This window comes from Haplochromis burtoni, unplaced genomic scaffold (assembly GCF_018398535.1).
Source record: "Haplochromis burtoni strain Fernald_Lab_line unplaced genomic scaffold, NCSU_Asbu1 Contig_286, whole genome shotgun sequence".
Taxonomy (NCBI): Eukaryota; Metazoa; Chordata; class Actinopteri; order Cichliformes; family Cichlidae; genus Haplochromis; species Haplochromis burtoni.
This window is the reverse complement of record NW_024582647.1, coordinates 566,131-584,079: the sequence shown is the minus strand read 5'-3', so window position 1 is coordinate 584,079 and position 17,949 is coordinate 566,131. Positions and strand designations below refer to the sequence as shown.

General features: G+C 43.5%; 1 protein-coding gene across 2 annotated transcripts; it reads left to right on the top strand.

Annotated features, from left to right (window-relative positions):
• The first annotated feature begins 6 nt into the window (after positions 1-6).
• Positions 7-17,708, top strand: snapc4 (small nuclear RNA activating complex, polypeptide 4). 2 transcript variants are annotated; one of them, XM_005940094.3, is made up of 22 exons: positions 7-222; positions 692-805; positions 887-930; positions 1,061-1,157; positions 1,399-1,424; positions 1,504-1,626; positions 1,848-1,988; positions 2,076-2,160; positions 3,106-3,187; positions 3,303-3,404; positions 3,817-3,889; positions 3,980-4,144; positions 4,231-4,381; positions 4,487-4,593; positions 4,818-4,912; positions 4,994-5,088; positions 6,746-6,837; positions 8,832-10,349; positions 13,904-14,503; positions 14,747-15,632; positions 15,778-16,103; positions 17,081-17,708. In XM_005940094.3, exons 2-22 carry the CDS (start codon positions 694-696, stop codon positions 17,174-17,176), a joined length of 5,016 nt encoding a protein of 1,671 aa, XP_005940156.1. In that variant the 5' UTR covers positions 7-222; positions 692-693; the 3' UTR covers positions 17,177-17,708. The 2 variants fall into 2 exon arrangements, with proteins under 2 accessions (XP_005940156.1, XP_014194812.1); XM_014339326.2 differs by lacking the exon at positions 7-222 and having other exon boundaries at positions 729-805; positions 1,068-1,157.
• Positions 17,709-17,949: the final 241 nt, after the last annotated feature.

Sequence of the window (17,949 nt, the reverse complement as noted above, 5' to 3'; positions counted from 1 at the left end):
TTTTTGTTTTTTTTTTTTTTTTTGTCTTTTCTTGCGTGTAGCTTGAAGCATCGCAGTGACAAACGGAATAATAAATTGCCATGCATGGTTTTTGTGGACTTTCTGAACCGGAACTTAAGTGTGAACAACGGAACGTCCAAGCACAGTTTTCCCCGCCGCACAGCCTGCTGGGTAATATGTTAACGTCGGAAACGCGTTGATTGGAGGTCCCTGCGTGTGGAGGTAAAAAGTACAAACGTAATAAGACTCGGTAAAGACACATAGGTAAACGATGTTGCACGAGATGCTGAGGTCTTAGACGCTCGTGCAGTGTGTTAGTAATACTACTCAGTGTGTATTGTAGTGCTGTTACAAGTAGTGCTACTACTGCTCAATCTGAAAGTGTTTGCTTCAGGTTAAACTCAGTTTAAGCTTTATACAAAGAAAATGAACAAGACTCGTTTACATTGTTTTGTCTACATATACTTATAAATGTTCCCAACCAGGAAGTTAATAAAAATATTTATATTTGTTTGTGTGTGTGCGTCCGCGCGCGTTGTTTTCTATCGAAGTGGTTGCCCTGACCACAAGTCTGTCAAAAGAAAGACGCTTATTAATAAATATTTCGGTTTGAACCAAATCACCAGGTTAAAGGCTCATCATGATGTTTGTCGTGACATAATAATGCAACCTTCTCTGTGTCTGTCCACAGACATGTCCGCCTCTCTGGCAGCAAAGAGGGACAAGATCCAGAGAGAGGTGGAGGAACTAGAACGGAGTCTGTCTGTAACCAATGCTGAACTGGAGCTCCTAAGCAGCGGGACAGGTACCCATCTTCTCTCTCTGTCTGTCTTTATCGCGCTCTCTGTTTGCTTGTCTCTAAATAACCTGCTATATCTCTGACTAGATGATGACTGTGATCGTGAAGATGTGGATACCCCAGCGGGACAGGTAGATCTCACAGTAAAACTGTGCATGAATTGAATGAGAGTTCCGACAAAGACACAAAGTGTGTGTGTGTGTGTGTGTGTGTGTGTGTGTGTGTGTGTGTGTGTGTGTGTGTGTGTTTTCTTGCATTAAGTCTGCAGCAGGTCTGTTGGCTGAGAGAGAGAAAATCCAGAAAGAGATCCAGAACCTGGAGGAAGTGCTGGGACCACACAGTCCCATCATTGTTTCAGGTACCTCTCTCTGGCTGTCCTGCAGCATGTCTGTGGAGCCTGAATTTATTTATTTATTTATTTATTTATTTATTTTCACATAATCAGAAACTAATGAAAAAGTCACCATGCATTTTATCTGCTAAAATATAATTTACATCAAAAATGAGGAAGGAACCTTAAAGGAACCACACTGGGAACTCTGGTACTTGTTAGAGAATTTAAAAAGGCAAATAAATGTCTCCTGCTTTCTGTCTGGCAGATGATGATTGCAGCATCAGTGAGGAGGTAAGTGTCCATGTCCTTAAGCTGTCAGTACCTCTGTCAGTAACTGTGAAATAACTTTGTATAATTACACTGATTACAGAGTGACCTTGGCCTGTCACCGTCAGTGGACTCATGTCTTCAGATGAACCTCGTGTACCAGCAGGTGGTCCAAGAGACTCTGGACCAGCTGGAGAAACTACTAACACAAAACCAGAAGGAGCAGGTCGCTACTAACACACACACAAATACTCAGTCAGTATTAATGCACACAACAGGTCAAAACACAGACATTAGAAGAGTATTAGCACACAATCAGAGACATTAGGAGTGTTAACAGACAATCTCAGACAGCATGTCAGTACTAACACATGACTACAGACAGTAGGTCAGTGCTCATATTAAATGTTTTTGTTTGTTTGTTTGCTTGTTGTTTTTCTAATGCAGAAGGAGCTGGAAACTCAGCTGTCTGGACAGATCAAAGAGCCTTCCAAACAGCAGCCCACCAACTCCTCCTACCAGCAGCCAATGAAGATGTATCTAGGTCGCTTCCTAAAACCATACTTCAAGGATAAACTGACGGGACTGGTAAGACAAACATGCCCAACAACTGACACAGGGTTACTGTTACTGCAGCTGACCAATTAGGGACTGTGTTTGTCTGTATGTCTTCAGGGTCCTCCAGCCAATCAGGAGGCGAAGGAAAAGGCGAGCAGGATTGCAGGATATCTCGACGACAAGAAGCTGAAAATAAGACGATGTAAGACAGTACAAACTCCCCCCCCCCCCTGCGAGATCTCGCAATACTTTTGCGAGATCTCGCAAAAGTCCGTCTTAATTTTTTTTTTCCTCCCTCCTTTTTTTTTTTTCTTCCCCACAGTGAAACAAACCAAATAAATGTATATAAATAAATGAACATGTTAGGTGCATTGTGACACTGTTTAGGCCTAAATACTAGCACTAGCATCTACTCATGCTCATGTAAGTAAGACTAACATGCTGATGTTTAGCAGGTGCATAATTTATGTAATCAACCTGATTTCAGTGATGTTTTTGCAGCACAAATATAAATTAAACAGAATCCATAACGATTTGCGAGTGATTTAAACCATACATTAAATTTGAAATGAATACAAAGAGCATCTCAAGTGCTCAAACACGCAAAAACATTTTAAACAAATTATTAAAAGTTGGGACATGGGCATGCAAATGTAATATGCTTTGTTAATATGCTGTATTTTGGACTATTTGTTTTGTTAAAATTGGTGGTTACAGTAGTGGATACTCATATTAAACATGGCCAAAGTTTCAACAAGGTCTGTAATCCTTATGAGCCAGAAAGCGCAGGCAGACTGCTCCACTTCAAGGTAGCTTTTTTTTTTTTTAAAGAGAGAGCTGTAACCTGTGACCATAGAAACTTTTCTATCCTAGAGGCAGTCAAAAGAAAGGTATCTTAATGGGACTAGAGTTAAAACTGCTTGTTTTATTGTAATGAACTGAAGTGAAGTCCCACTGAAGTTGCTGCACTGATAATAAATAAATAAATAAATAAGGATTATTTTCAACTGTCAGTCAAGAAAATTAGAGCCCAAAAACAACATTGAAGGGATATGAGCATAATAGGTCCTGTATAAGTTCAGACCATTTACCATTTTATCACCAAGTGGTGTTTGCCCCTTCAACATGTCCGATATCTGTGTCTTAGGGGAGAGCTGGCAGAAGACTCTCTTGATCCATGCAGTGTCTAGGGAGAGCCTGAGGAGACTCATCCAGCCCAAACTCTCAAAGTAACATCACGTGCTCTCATCTTTGTTTTTAATTATTATTGATATATAGATATTTTTTTACTTTACATTTTGTCTGCCTTGTTTTTGTGTCTCTTTTTGTGTATTTCTCTTTCAGGGTGGACTACCTGAGTCAGAAGTTGCTCTCCGTAGAGGAGGCAGACAGGCAGCTAATCAGAGAGCAGATAGACAGTTTGGAGAGAGAAATCAACTTGCTCAGGTTAGCTGGATATCAATTTTGGACTTCAGTGTTCTTGCAGGGCCAGATGTGTCCATATTTATACCAGAAATGGGAATTGTCACATTATCAGGTAACATCGGAGAGCTCTAGAAGTCCAACAAACAGTTTACGGTCTATGTTGGCACAGCTGACAAATACCCTTAACTTAAAGATCATCTGAGAAGCTTCTTCAGCTCTGAGCTGAAGCCAGTGATTTACCAGAATGTTCTAGCTTGGTTCAGGTTTAGTTTAGTATGGTAAGAAACAAGTATTTAGAATAATGCTAGGCAGTTAACTTTTCTATTAGCCACTGCTACAAATATTGCTATCAATAGCTTTTTATTGTAACAGTCTAGTATGTTCAGCATTTTAAAATGTAACGTGTATCTCATTCTCTGTTCTGAATGGTCAGACAGAAGAAGGAAGAGGAGCTGATTGGTGATCGATTTGAAGAATATGACTGGCAGAAAATATCCAACATTGATGTAAGTTTTGAAAAGTAATTAGTGAATCCGATGACGAATGCAAAAGTGACGGAGTGTTGAGGTGATCACTTCTTTTACCATCGTCCCCAGTTTGAAGAGACGAGGGATGCAGGGGACATCCGCTGTTTCTGGCAGAACTTCCTCCACCCGTCCATTAATAAGACTCGGTGGAGCCAGGAGGAGGTGCAGCAACTGAAGGAGATCAGCAGGAAACACGAAGAGAGACACTGGGAGATCATCGCTCAAGAGCTGGGGGTGAGCAGGAGGGAGCACTGTCTATTTGTCTGAAATGTGTGTCTATTTTTGATCTCTCTCTCTCTCTCCCCTCCCCTCCCTCCCAGACTGGAAGAACAGCTTTCATGTGTCTTCAGATGTTCCAGCGTTTTGTCTCGGGATCATTAAAACGTGGCAGCTGGACTCCAGCTGAAGATGATTTGCTGAGAGAGCTGGTGGACAAGATGAGGATCGGGAACTTCATCCCGTACACACAGAGTAATCACATCACACTGTTACATCAGTCCGCCTGTCTCTCTGTCATTAATGAGGTGCATGTGCTTGTTTTACATGCCAACACTCTGAAACCTCTTCTGTTCCCAGTGAGTTACTTCATGGAGGGTCGTGACCCTGCACAGTTGATCTACAGGTGGAACCAAGTTTTAGACCCGAGCCTGAAGAGGGGGCCATGGACCAAGCAGGAGGATAAGGTACACAGAGGACTAAGTGGATACACCATAGCAGAGCCACATTAGTGTACAATCAGTAGTGTAAATAGTTCAGAGAGGAAGTACTTGTTTGTGTTCCTCTGATGAGATTCTGCTGCATAAGGTCCCAGTTTGGAACCTACTATGAGTGTTTTTTATATTTGCATATATATATATATTTGATACATATGATAACATCTAGTTACTGACCGGTCTTTGTCTGTCAGCTTCTGCTACAAGCTGTGGCTCGTCACGGAGAGAAGAACTGGTGGAAGATCAGGTTGGAGGTTCCCGGACGCACTGATGGAGGCTGCAGAGACAGGTAACACTTGACTGGAAGAACAGAACTGAGTTTGTCTGATAATCTGGGTCCTAGTTAAGATGTGTGTGGGGTTGCTTGCAGGTATTATGACTGTCTGAAGGCGGGGACAAAAAGAGGCCCATTCGACAGGAAGGAGAGAGAGCTGCTAGTGGAGCTGGTGGAGAAACATGGAGTCGGTGGGTCACAAACATGCCACAGAGCAGCATATTAAAAGCATGTTGCTGCAGCAGCTTTCACAAAAACACAAAAAATCTGAAATCACAAGCCCAAAATCTTTCCTGCAGCATCTTTTCTGTTTTGACTTATTAACCAAGGAACAGTTTTGACAACAGAATGAGAACATAAATCATTTTCATCAGAATATAAACATTACTGACAGTAGATTTTTATTAAGATTTTATAAACGTATACATCCATCCATCGGTCCGTCTTCTTCCGCTTATCTGGGGCTGGGTCACGGCAGCAGCCTAAGCAGAGAAGGCCAGGCCTCCCTCTCCCCAGCCACCTCCTCCAGCTTGTCTGGGGGAACATCAAGGCGTTCCAAGGCCAGCCGAGAGATATAACCTTTCCAGCATGCCCTGGTTCTGCCCCAGGGCCTCCTCAATGGGACATGCGAGGAACACCTCACCCAGGAGGCATCCTTATCAGATGCCCGAACCACCTCAACTAGCTCCTTTTGATGTGGAGGAGCAGCAGCTCTACTCTGAGCCCATCCTGGGTGGCTGAACTCCTCACCCTATAAACTTATACAGTACTGTGCAAAAGTCGTTAGCAACCCCTTATATTTTAATAGGAAAATGGAAAGTCAGTACAGCAATAAATGGAAATATAGTATACAAGGCCAAAACAGAGTTTGTACACTTTGTAATTGGCCTTTGACCATCTTTATTCTTCAACACAGCCTAAAGTCTCTTAGGCTTTTTTTTTTTGTCTTTTTTCAGTGTTCAGCTGTAGTTCTCCAGGCTTTTTGAAGAACATCCAGAGCTGTTCTATATTTCTACCCTTTGCTCGGTTCTCTGTGAAGATGATCCCACACACTGCTTCAATAATGTTAATCTAGGGAGGCTAATCCATGACTGCCACTGTTCCACACCAATGACTGAAATACCATGGTGGAGTCTCCAGTGTGGTTTATAGATGACATGTCTGTGAAGGTTCTCAGTCATCCAGGTCATCGTAGACTAAAGAGCTTGGAAAGAAAAGTGTCTGGACTTCTTTGAGTTGCTTGAAGACATTTCACCTCTCGTCCGAGAAGCTTCTTCAGTTCTAAGGGTCAATTGGTGGGGAGTCCCAGATTTAAACCTAGTGGGAGTTTTCCCCCCATAGATGACTGTAAACACTCACTGTTGTACTGCTCACTTGACCTTCCACACAGTGATAAATATGTTTCCACTCTTTGTTTTTCTTTTTTTTCTTCAGTGCCCTTGTGTAATTTGGCATACCTCAGCCTTTTCTCCCCATTTCCCTTATTTAAGAACGGCCCTTTCATAGCAGCGTTCTTCTTTCTTTAGCTGCAGCATACAGCAGCCTCCTCCGTCACAACAACCCACTCCGTATCCTTCTTCACTACATCCATGGATGTTTTGTGGTCTTTCTCTTTTCCTCCTGCCTGGGAGCTCCACATTTAACATACTTTAGTGTGATCTGATACCATGAATCTTTAGCTAAATCTTCATCTGCACAGCCATTTTTTTTAAAATTAATATCCAATGAAAAATAAAACTCTGCACTAAACATTTAAGCAGCTGCAGTGACACACTCTGCTGTCAAGTGTTTGTGTGTTTTGAACTCGTGTGTGTGTGTGTGTGTGTGTGTGTGTGTTTTTTCTTTCAGGTCACTGGGCAAAGATCGCAGCTGAGATTCCCAACCGTATCGATGCTCAGTGTATGAGGACATGGAGGCAAATGACCAAAGCTGCAGATGAGGTACATGACCTGTTGTCTTGGAGGGAGGGAAATGTTGGTGTTGTGAGAGGATTAACATAGCATTACCTGATTACAGTGGGGCAAAAAAGTATTTAGTCAGCCACCGATTGTGCAAGTCCCCCACCTAAAATGATGACAGAGGTCAGTATTTTGCACCAGAGGTACACTTCAACTGTGAGAGACAGAATGTGGAAAAAAAACCCTCCATGAATCCACATGGTAGGATTTGTAAAGAATTTATACGTAAATCAGGATGGAAAATAAGTATTTGGTCAATAACAAAAATACAACTCAATACTTTGTAACATAACCTTTGTTGGCAATAACAGAGGTCAAACGTTTACTATAGGTCTTTACCAGGTTTGCACACACAGTAGCTGGTATTTTGGCCCATTCCTCCATGCAGATCTTCTCGAGAGCAGTGATGTTTTGGGGCTGTCGCCGAGCAACACGGACTTTCAACTCCCGCCACAGATTTTCTATGGGGTTGAGGTCTGGAGACTGGCTAGGCCACTCCAGGACTTTCAAATGCTTCTTACGGAGCCACTCCTTTGTTGCCCGGGCGGTGTGTTTTGGATCATTGTCATGTTGGAAGACCCAGCCTCGTTTCATCTTCAAAGTTCTCACTGATGGAAGGAGGTTTTGGCTCAAAATCTCACGATACATGGCCCCATTCATTCTGTCCTTAACACGGATCAGTCGTCCTGTCCCCTTGGCAGAAAAACAGCCCCATAGCATGATGTTTCCACCCCCATGCTTCACAGTAGGTATGGTGTTCTTGGGATGCAACTCAGTATTCTTCTTCCTCCAAACACGACGAGTTGAGTTTATACCAAAAAGTTCTACTTTGGTTTCATCTGACCACATGACATTCTCCCAATCCTCTGCTGTATCATCCATGTGCTCTCTGGCAAACTTCAGACGGGCCTGGACATGCACTGGCTTCAGCAGCGGAACACGTCTGGCACTGCGGGATTTGATTCCCTGCCGTTGTAGTGTGTTACTGATGGTGACCTTTGTTACTTTGGTCCCAGCTCTCTGCAGGTCATTCACCAGGTCCCCCCGTGTGGTTCTGGGATCTTTGCTCACCGTTCTCATGATCATTTTGACCCCACGGGATGAGATCTTGCGTGGAGCCCCAGATCGAGGGAGATTATCAGTGGTCTTGTATGTCTTCCATTTTCTGATGATTGCTCCCACAGTTGATTTTTTCACACCAAGCTGCTTGCCTATTGTAGATTCACTCTTCCCAGTCTGGTGCAGGTCTACAATACTTTTCCTGGTGTCCTTCGAAAGCTCTTTGGTCTTGGCCATGGCGGAGTTTGGAGTCTGACTGTTTGAGGCTGTGGACAGGTGTCTTTTATACAGATGATGAGTTCAAACAGGTGCCATTCATACAGGTAACGAGTGGGGGACAGAAAAGCTTCTTACAGAAGACGTTACAGGTCTGTGAGAGCCAGAGATTTTCCTTGTTTGAGGTGACCAAATACTTATTTTCCACCCTAATTTACGAATAAATTCTTTACAAATCCTACCATGTGGATTCATGGATTTTTTTTTCACATTCTGTCTCTCACAGTTGAAGTGTACCTCTGGTGCAAATTACTGACCTCTGTCATCATTTTAAGTGGGGGAACTTGCACAATCGGTGGCTGACTAAATGCTTTTTTTGCCCCACTGTACCTGTGTCTGTAATTCAGCTGGTGGTTTGGAAAAATTCGGACTTCTGGGATCTGGTCTGTAAACGAGATGAAACCAAAATAATCAAAGAATAGTTATAATATTAGGAAACATACCAAATGGTACTTTCATTACACTCCTTATGTTCATTTATTCATTTACTTTATTTAATGCCAGCTTAACCACTGGCAGAAGATAGAATTACAATATCAGCTACATAAATGAGCAATATTCACAAAAAATGTGACAACTGCTTAACTACTTAGGAACCATGGAAACTGAAACAATGACTCTTTTTAACTCTCTGAAAACAGAAATTAGGGTGTGCTAGAAAACCACAGAGGAAACGTGGGGGAGATGAGAAGAAGAAGAAGGCTGCTAAAACCAACAACAACATCAGGAGACGCCTCAAGGCAATAAAAGAAGAAGTGATTAGTGAGGAGGAGGAGGAGGAAGAGATGGCGATAGAATATATGGACAGTGATGATGAGAAGAAAAAGAAGATGAAAAAGACAGAGGTACCAGAAGTGGAGAAACTAGTGGAAGTGCAAGAGGAGCAGAAGGAGGAGGAATTGGAGGAAGAATATACGTTCCCACCCATGCAGGAATGGATTCCAGTTGAAAGAGCCCAACCATTTACTTCCTTGAACTTTCGTCCAGTGGTGTTGGCTTCCTCCAACGAGTCTCACAATGACAAGTTAGTGCGATCAACCATTTTGGGGAAGTCTGGACGCTCAGTAATCATCGGCCCACCTCCCAGGGAGCTGCGATGGGAAGAACGCCACGACAGCGGCGCCATGATGATGGTGTCACCTGACCAGCTCCGAGCCCACTTGCACAATCAAGCACGGAGGTTTTACAGTAGGTCTAAATGTAAGACAAAAACTTCCCAAACCAGCAGGCCACTCTTTATGAAAGGAATGACTGACCAGGGGGTAGACCTCATGCTTCAGGCTACAGTGACACCATGGATTGGCAACCTGCTGATCCCAGCCAGCACCAAAAGAATGGCAGCAGATGTCCTGAGGGAGCGAGCAGAGAAGAAAGAGCTTTCTTCAACATCTGTCTTCACGTTGTTCCTCAAAGTCATGAATGTGGATGTCATGGGTTGTAAGGAGATGATAGAGCTGAGGCAAAGCGGGGTGACGTTAATAACTCCACCTTCCAATCCTCCTCCTGGCAAATTTAAAAATCCAAATACTGTGGCAGGAATACTTCAGCGAATGCATTTGGGCATGCAGGAACCATCTCCGGCAGACAGGTGGTGCAGACAAACTCCTCCTCCTCAGCTGCACCCATCAATTGTTACTCAGGTGCCTCCTAACATCCGGACTCAAGTTGCTCCTTTGTCATTTCCCCAGCCTGCCTCAATTCCTCATTCTGGCTCACAGCTGAATGCTGCTTTCTCTCGAGCTCAACACACATCTCGGCATGCAGGGGTCACTATTTCTCCATTTGCTCTTCCTGCTGCTTGTCAGAGGCAGACTACCACTCCAGTTTTTGTGGTCTCAACGCTCCAGAATGTCTCCTCTAGCTGTAACCAACAGGCTGTACCTTTGACCCAAAGCCTCACAGCCTCATTGCCCCCATTCCTTAATCAGCCTATTAGCCCCTCACAAACTGCTGTCCTCTCCCCTCCTGCCTGTTCCCACCAACTTTGCCTTTCCCCCTCCACCCTAAATCTACCCAGAAAAAAGCAAACAGAGAATCACGAGAGTCAGAATGGGGTTGTACATGCAGGTGTGGAGGGAGAAGTTAGTATGAGCAAGGACAGAAAGAAGACGAATCTCAGTCAGAAGGCCAGAGCTCCACGCCAAGTCACTAAAGCAAAGGTAACATTTTCAGATTTCTCGCAAATGATTATACAGAAGTCACTATTTTTGCTTGTTTTCTAGTTGCTTTTATTACAAAAAATATTGTATTATTTATCTTTTAGACTGGGAGTGTAACAATTAAAATGCTGCTTTCACTCATGCTCGATTTGTTCTACTTGCAAAGAGACTTAGAAACCATTATCGAGCGAGAAAAGTGTGCTGCAGGGGGGGAAAAAGGCCTTTATTGAGCTCAGTGGATTTTTTTTAAACTTATGTAATCTAATCGGCTAGCCTTTACGAGTCCACCATAACCATGCAAACTTTCCCACACTATTAAGTATACCATTCCACTGCCTGCTATTGTTTGAACTTTTCAGTATTCTGAAAAAAATCCCAGAATTACCTAGAAATTATCGTTTAATATAATTTCAGTCATTGTCATGCATATGTTTCCAAAATATGAAACGACTCGTTCAGTTCAATGTTATTTGTATAGAATAGAATTGAATTAAACTTTTATTGTCATTGCACATGTCACAGGTACAACGCAGCGAAATTCAAGTCAGCTCTTCAGCAACTTCTACATACAGCTTATTTTCCCCTGGCATAATTTTTGAGTTTCTGCTGAAATTCTTCACCATTTTCTTCTTTGTTGCCAGAAGTTTAGCACACAGCACGCCCACTCGGGACACATGGTTTCACAATTTCCATTCTCATCAGAATGCCATATACAGGGCTCTCAAAATTTCAAAATCCCTGGTAGCCCTGTGGGCAGGGACTCTTCAGTTTTTGGTAGCCCAAAATAAATTTAAGTAGCCCGAATAAAAAAAATAAAATAAAAAAAAAAAGAGCAATTTTGTGATTGATGTTTTGTTTCCTTTACAATATTATACATTAAAGTATAATATTGTAAAGGAAACAAAACATTAATCAAAAAATTGTTGAAAAACAAATTACAACATTGTATAAAAATTACAATCATCAACTCAAATACTTGGTTCTAATTGAACAGAAATTTCTATGAACTTGTAAGAACTGTGTAGGACATGAATCAGTCTGTGTCAGATCCTGAATTTGAAATTTCCACTGAAGTCACGGGTAAGAGACAAGTGGAACCAAGATCGAGGCCATTTGCTTTTTGAAGTTTGCAAAGACTGCTAAATTTTGCCAGTGGTAGTTCACTCTTTGCAACATAGTACGCTGTTCTAAACAGATTTTTCAGGTTTATTTTTAGTATGTTATTTGCAATTGGTGTTTGTTCTGGGAAAGATATTGCAGACTGAGCAATAATGCATTTCTTGCATTTCTCATGGGTTCTAATGGGGGCCTTTCTTAAAATGACTGGTCCCAGTAACAAAGGCGCTTGTCGACTCAGAAATCGAGAGAAAACCAACAACACACCCGGCAGAACATTATGTTATTTACACGGGTGCACATAAGTGGTCCGCATGTGCGCATTCGCTGTCAAAATAAAAAACGCGCACCAGATAGTAGTAGTATTTATTTATTGTCATTGTCAAGAACAATGAAATTGCGTTTGGGGCTTCCATACAACCCAAAAAAAAGAAGAAAATAATAAATACCCCTTAAAACCCAAGTGTACATATTTAACCCAGTGTGACTCCAATGCAATAAGACAATCCTTAGCAATAATGTTCGTAGAAATTCAGACAAAGACCTGAGAAACATGACAAAATACAACAATGCAACCCATTCAATATTATTGTACTGTGAGATATGATATCAGATATGATAGTTATCTATTTAAGAAAGAGGGGGGGGGGCAGGAGGGGGAAGAGAATAAAGATATGATGCACCAATGCAGACCAGTTCATTGCTATTAAGAAGTTGGATATGGTTATTGTCCGTGAGAGGGGGGCAGAGAGTTCAGGAGCCTCACAGCCTGTGGATACAGGCTGTTGGCCAGTCTGGATGTTCTGGCCTGTATAGACCTGTACCTTCTCCCTGAGGGCAGCAGATGGAAAAGGTGGCGCGCAGGGTGATGTTGGTCCCGCAGGATACTGTGCACCCTCCTCAGACAGCGAGTGGGGAAGATATTACTGATCTCTGGCAGACTTGTTCCAATAATTCTGCCAGCTTCTTTCACCACCCGCTGGAGTGCTTGCTGATCGGCCTTGGTGCAGCTGGGGAACCACACTAGAAATCCATACGTCAGAACGCTGCTGATGGCACAGTTGTAGAAGTTCAACATCAGAGATCTGGGAATGTGTGCGCTCCGCAGTCTCCTCAGGTAGTAGAGGCGCTGTTGGGCCTTCCGTGCAACTGAGGTGATATGGTTGCCCCAGGACAGGTCCTCGGTCACAGTTACCCCCAAGAATTTAAAACTGCTCACCCTCTCCACCGCCTCACTGCCAATGAAGAGAGGCAGATGGTTGTTATGACCCCTCTTCCGGAAATCTACAATGATCTCCTTGGTCTTTTTGGTGTTTAAGACCAAGTTATTGTCGTGGCACCATGACTCTAGTTGTTGCACCTCTGTCCTATAGTTTGTAGATAAGAAGTTGCAACGCGCGTTTGCGTCCATATAAAAGGCACTGTTTTTGTCCGCTAGAGTGGGATTTTCACGGCACATTCTGCACCACATCTCTGTGCGTTCATCATTTGTTTGAAGCCAGCTCACCTCCTGCAACCACTTTTCCGAGAATACGCGCTTCTTTTGTGGTTCGGACTCCCTGACATTTGTTTGGAGGTGGAGGAACACCAAAGTAATTGCTTAAAGGAGCTTCTTCGACATCTTTAAGAGTTCTAAACAAATGTCTGTCCTCCTCCAGAAAATCTTATGTATGCAAACACGCGTTGCAACTTCATATCTTGTGCGCGTTTTTTTTTTTATTTTGACAGCGAATGCGCACCTGCGGACCACTTATGTGCAGCCCTGGTTATTTAGCTCGTCATATTGCAGCCACAGAAATTCTTTTGTCCATGAAACCATAAAGCTGCACTTTCTTTTTGCCTTATAGTCTGATTTGTCATAACTTCTCCGTTTTGTGGTAAGCTTTTCTTTGGCTGTCACTTCTTCACCCTGACCTGTCTTATTTGGCTCAGCAGAACTGAAATGCTTTTACACACGCACTCACATAACGCTCAGCGATTCTCTGCGCGATCAACCTCTCACATGTTTAAGCTTGCTGCGGGAGATTTCACTTGTCATGTTTGCATAGTAAGCTAACGATTAATAAGACGATGTCAGAGGAATTGGTGCGCAAATTATCATCACTCACCAATCAGTGCTGTCGCTCTCTATACACAGTTGCGCGATTGCAAAGTGAAAGCAAAAAAACAAGCGCAAATTCAAACGCGATTTCAATATGTCACATATTGACAGTGGCTCACCGATGCCAATGACATAATTACCCAGCTACATTTCCGAAAGAATGCAAAAGCATTGACATATATTTTTCCTTCCTACAATAGCCCGACGGGCAGGGCAGAGATAGATTTTGGTAGCCCGACTGGAAAGATCGCTAGCCCCGGGACGTCGGGCAGGCGATTTTGTGAGCCCTGATATAGATCTTGCTGGCTCATCTCCGTCTTTGTTTTGTTTTGTTTAGGCTAAAGTAAAAAAGACGGCAAAGTCTGCTCCATTAAAGATGGCCAGTCCTCCCATCGTGATGCTACCTCAGACTGTTCACTCCTCCCAAACCACACCTCCTACAGCTCATCCAGTTGATGTTATCCCTTCTTCATTAGTCACATCCCTTCGTCTCACACCAAATGACTCTTCAACTTCTGGTAACCTGTCCTTCCCATCACGCCAGTCTGCCACGCCTTCCCACTCTGACGGAGCCATGTCTTCAACTCTAAACTTTAGTTTAGTCCCACTTCCCTCCAGTGTGACCAGCCAACATGCTGTTTCCTCCACTTCATGCCCAAACTCCAGCGACCACAACTACACATTTTTAACACCTAGCCCCACTGAGCATGGGTCTGACTTGAGTCAGCCTTGTCCTGTCCCAAAGCAGCCAGACAACAATGTTCCAGATGGCCAGGCCAGAGGAAAGAAAAGACCGAGGCAAGCAGCAGAAAAGCAGGAAGTGATGAGAAACGAGGACGACCAGTGTGTGGGCAGGACAAGTACAGGTGTGGACGGAAAGCGAATTCGAAAGCCGACTCATAAAGCCAAAGCTCTGCAGGAAGATGCTCAGGCCAAGGTAAGATTACTAGATTCTGTTCTTCATTCCTCATTTAGTCACATAATTACAATAACAATAGCAAAGCATGTACAGGTAGTGTAATCACTTTAAACACTTTAGTTGACTTTAAACGAGAGTTTCTTAGGTCTCTTTAAAAATCAAAATACAGGAGACCGATGCTGCAGGTCATTAGCTGGTAGTTTTTATTAGCTGGTATCTGTCACCTCTTCAGACTGTCTCCTCTGTGGTCTGTGTTTGCAGGCTGAAGCCAAGAAGAAAAAATCTTCTACCTCATCTCCTCGGCAGAAGCGTTCTCGCGGTGCTTGCTCTAAAGAGAAAGCGAGCACACAGACTCCAGTTGCTGCTCCGGTGCCCAGGTTGCATTTATGTCCGGGTCAGTCGATGTGGTTCATGACTCCTACAGGCCTGGTCCAGCTTTCACAAGCCCCGTCCCAGGGCCTGGAGATGGCGGTAATAAACACTGTCCCTCCTTCCCCAGGGAGTAGTTTAAACCAACACACAGCCACATCACCTGTCCAGCTCGCCACCAGAGGCCTGCGGCCAATTGCACCTAAACTGTCCTCTGGGCCTGTACCGATAACCCTTCCAAATCAGCCTCACCCACTTCCTGAGCCACCCGTTTGTAACCCAAGGCCTCTCGCCCCACCCTCAGTGCAGCCATCTGACCTAGACCATGGTCTCTACTCCCTCCCTTTTTGTCCCCCGCGGTCTTCCACTAACTTCTCACCGTGGGGCACAGTCAGAGTGGATGCCCCACAGTCCAGGCCATTGAGGAAGGAGGTGCTGGAGATCGACCCCTCTCTTATGTTCGTGGAATCCCCAGCAGCCATAAATGACTGGTTAAGTGGGTCAGGAGGGGTGGTAGTACCAGGATTGAGCTTGTCCCTGCCCTACCTTCCACCCTTTGTCAGCAATCTGAGCATGCTCAGTAGACTGCTTTGTGCCAAGAAGTCCCTAACCAGGTCGTCCCTGCAGCTGGTGCGTGAGGGCAACAAATCCAGATGGCCCCAGACCAATTCCAAGCCTGACAGCAGCACAAAGAACGGCTCCAATGACCCTCCACCTCAACCTCCACCAGAACTGCCGGACTCCACCTCAGACATCACACCCGCCGAGAAACAACCAGGTAACACACCATATGACCCGACAGCAGGTGGTGTCTCCTACGCTCTAAATTCTCTGTTGATAAAATATTAAGTGCTGAATGTTTAATAATTGGCAGTTTCCTCCAGAGACTTCAGGTTGTTCTGTTTGTTTGTGTCCCCCTGCAGCTTCCCCTGCAGCCACCCCTGTCAGCTCTGACCACCTGGAGCAGCAGGAGAAGAATGAGGAGGAAGAGGAGGAGGATCTGGTGGCAGCAGTTCGTCAGCTGGTAGCTGAGCGTTTCTCAAATAATCCTGCCTACCAGTTGCTGAAGGCACGCTTTCTGTCTTGTTTTACTCTCCCTGCACTCCTGGCTACCATGCCACCAGTCCCAAAGGTTGAAGCCTGCCAGACCAATCAGGAAGAGGAGAAGGAAGAGGAGATGGAGGAGGAAGGAGAAGAAGAAGTGGAGCTAAGGAAACTCAAAGAAATGGCAAAACTGAGGAGAGCTGAGGTGAGTTGCGTAGGTTATTCAGGTAGTTTCAACTTCTGGTTATATCACAGTAACACTGACTCTGGCAGCATTCAACTTACTGTGGGCACATATACGGTCATTTGGGAAACAAATTGTTAGCCCCAAATGCCACAAATTCAAGTTCTTCTCTGTAAGGTTTCTATACTTTTATCACATGATAGCAGAAATAGCCAGTTTCTTTATGTAGAAATCTGTCTAAATCTAAAGCAGGGATTTCAAACTAATTTTACATAGTGGGCCATATATAGCCCACTTTGCTTTTAGGTGGGCCGGACCAGTGAAACTAATTTGGTATTGTGTGGATAATAATTGGGGGTCTTTATCAATAGGAAAAGCTGTAAAACTCCTCCCAACATCCCTGATCTAAAGGGGAAAAACAAAGAAAAGGATGGAAAAAGAACCTCATTAGTTTCAGTGTGGAAGTTGATGAAAGGACACAAGCTAAAGCAGCAGTGATGCTGTCATTTTGGCTGTATTTGCATGTAAAATGATCACTGAGTGAGAAAGTGCCCTCTGTGTCTCACAGAATAGAGGGAAGTTAGTGTGACTCACATTTGAGTATATTTTTCCTTGCGTGTCTGAGACAGAGAGGTGAAATAAGAAAGTGAATGTCATGCTGGCCACGTAATCCAGGCTGCGATAGCTCAAGTATATTTAAAATAGGACCATGATAAAAACAAATCTGTGACTATATAGTACTAACAAAATGAACCAAAAAATGTAATTAATAGCAGTAATGGTTATTTTAGGAGTCACATAGTTGTAATTCTGCTGTTCATTAACTCTGGATTTCTGTAGAAAACACTGAAAATACAACAGCTGAGCAAAAATAATTCAATGTGGGTAACCCTGCAGTGACTCGCGCAGTCGTGAAGTCTGATCACATCAAAATCCTGTGGTTCAGTAATCAGAACAGAGGCACAAACACACTGAGAAATTTTTGTTTTTGTCCACAGAAATCACTGCAGCTGCTGTGTGACAGCTCTGGAGCTTCAGCCAGTCACTTTTCAGGGATCACAGATGTCACCAGACCCACGTCGGACCAGACCTGACCAGACGAGCAGAAACTAAAGAAAACAGAAAAGGCACTTTCTGGGGAAAATGTGTTCATCTATACATTCAGGTCACATGTTCAGTTCCTCAGGTGAAAATGACTTTAGTATGTAATCGTTTATACATCTGTTTTTATATCTATGAAAACACTTTCCTGGGCGACTTCACAAACAGATACAATGTTCTGTTTTATTAGGTGCATTCAGGGACCCTCAAAATGCAACTTTTGAGTGCAGTGATGATGTTTGGAGGAGTTGGTTTTCTAAGAATGGGAAGCTTAGTTCTTACAGACTGAAGTGAGACTGATGTCTTTATAAAGGATGACTGTGGTCGGCAGGGAGTAAAAGGAACTGAGTGTTAGTGTTGAATATGTGTAGCAACTTAAGAATGAGTTCAAAACTCACTAAATTGCACTAAAAAATGTTTTTTTTTGGTTTTGTTCTTTTGCTGCTGCTGTTGCTGAAAATTTTCAGCTTCTGTACACAAATGTTGTTTTATTTTCGAATAAAAAGGTTTGTTTGGAATGAAAAAGCATCTGTGTGTGTGTGCGCGTGCCTGTTATTGGAGACAGTGAGGACATGTCTTTTTGCCTCCTGTTTGTGAAATCTGCTGTGACTCTTAGACTTTCATTACTTCTTTTACATGTCCTTGTGTTGGTAAAATTTCAAGACTGAGAATTCTGCTGTGGCACAACTTCCTGTTTCAGTCAGATGATGCTTCCTGTTGGCTGGGAGTGATTCCCCTTCAGACTTCTCTAATCCTTCACTTCTTC

Excerpts from the sequence above, each read along its gene's own strand:
- snapc4 (XM_005940094.3), top strand. The coding sequence starts at position 694 with ATGTCCGCCTCTCTGGCAGCAAAGAGGGACAAGATCCAGAGAGAGGTG. Across the intron at positions 1,989-2,075 it reads AGGATAAACTGACGGGACTG|GGTCCTCCAGCCAATCAGGA; the intron begins GTAAGACAAACA and ends GTATGTCTTCAG. Across the intron at positions 4,145-4,230 it reads TCATCGCTCAAGAGCTGGGG|ACTGGAAGAACAGCTTTCAT; the intron begins GTGAGCAGGAGG and ends CCTCCCTCCCAG.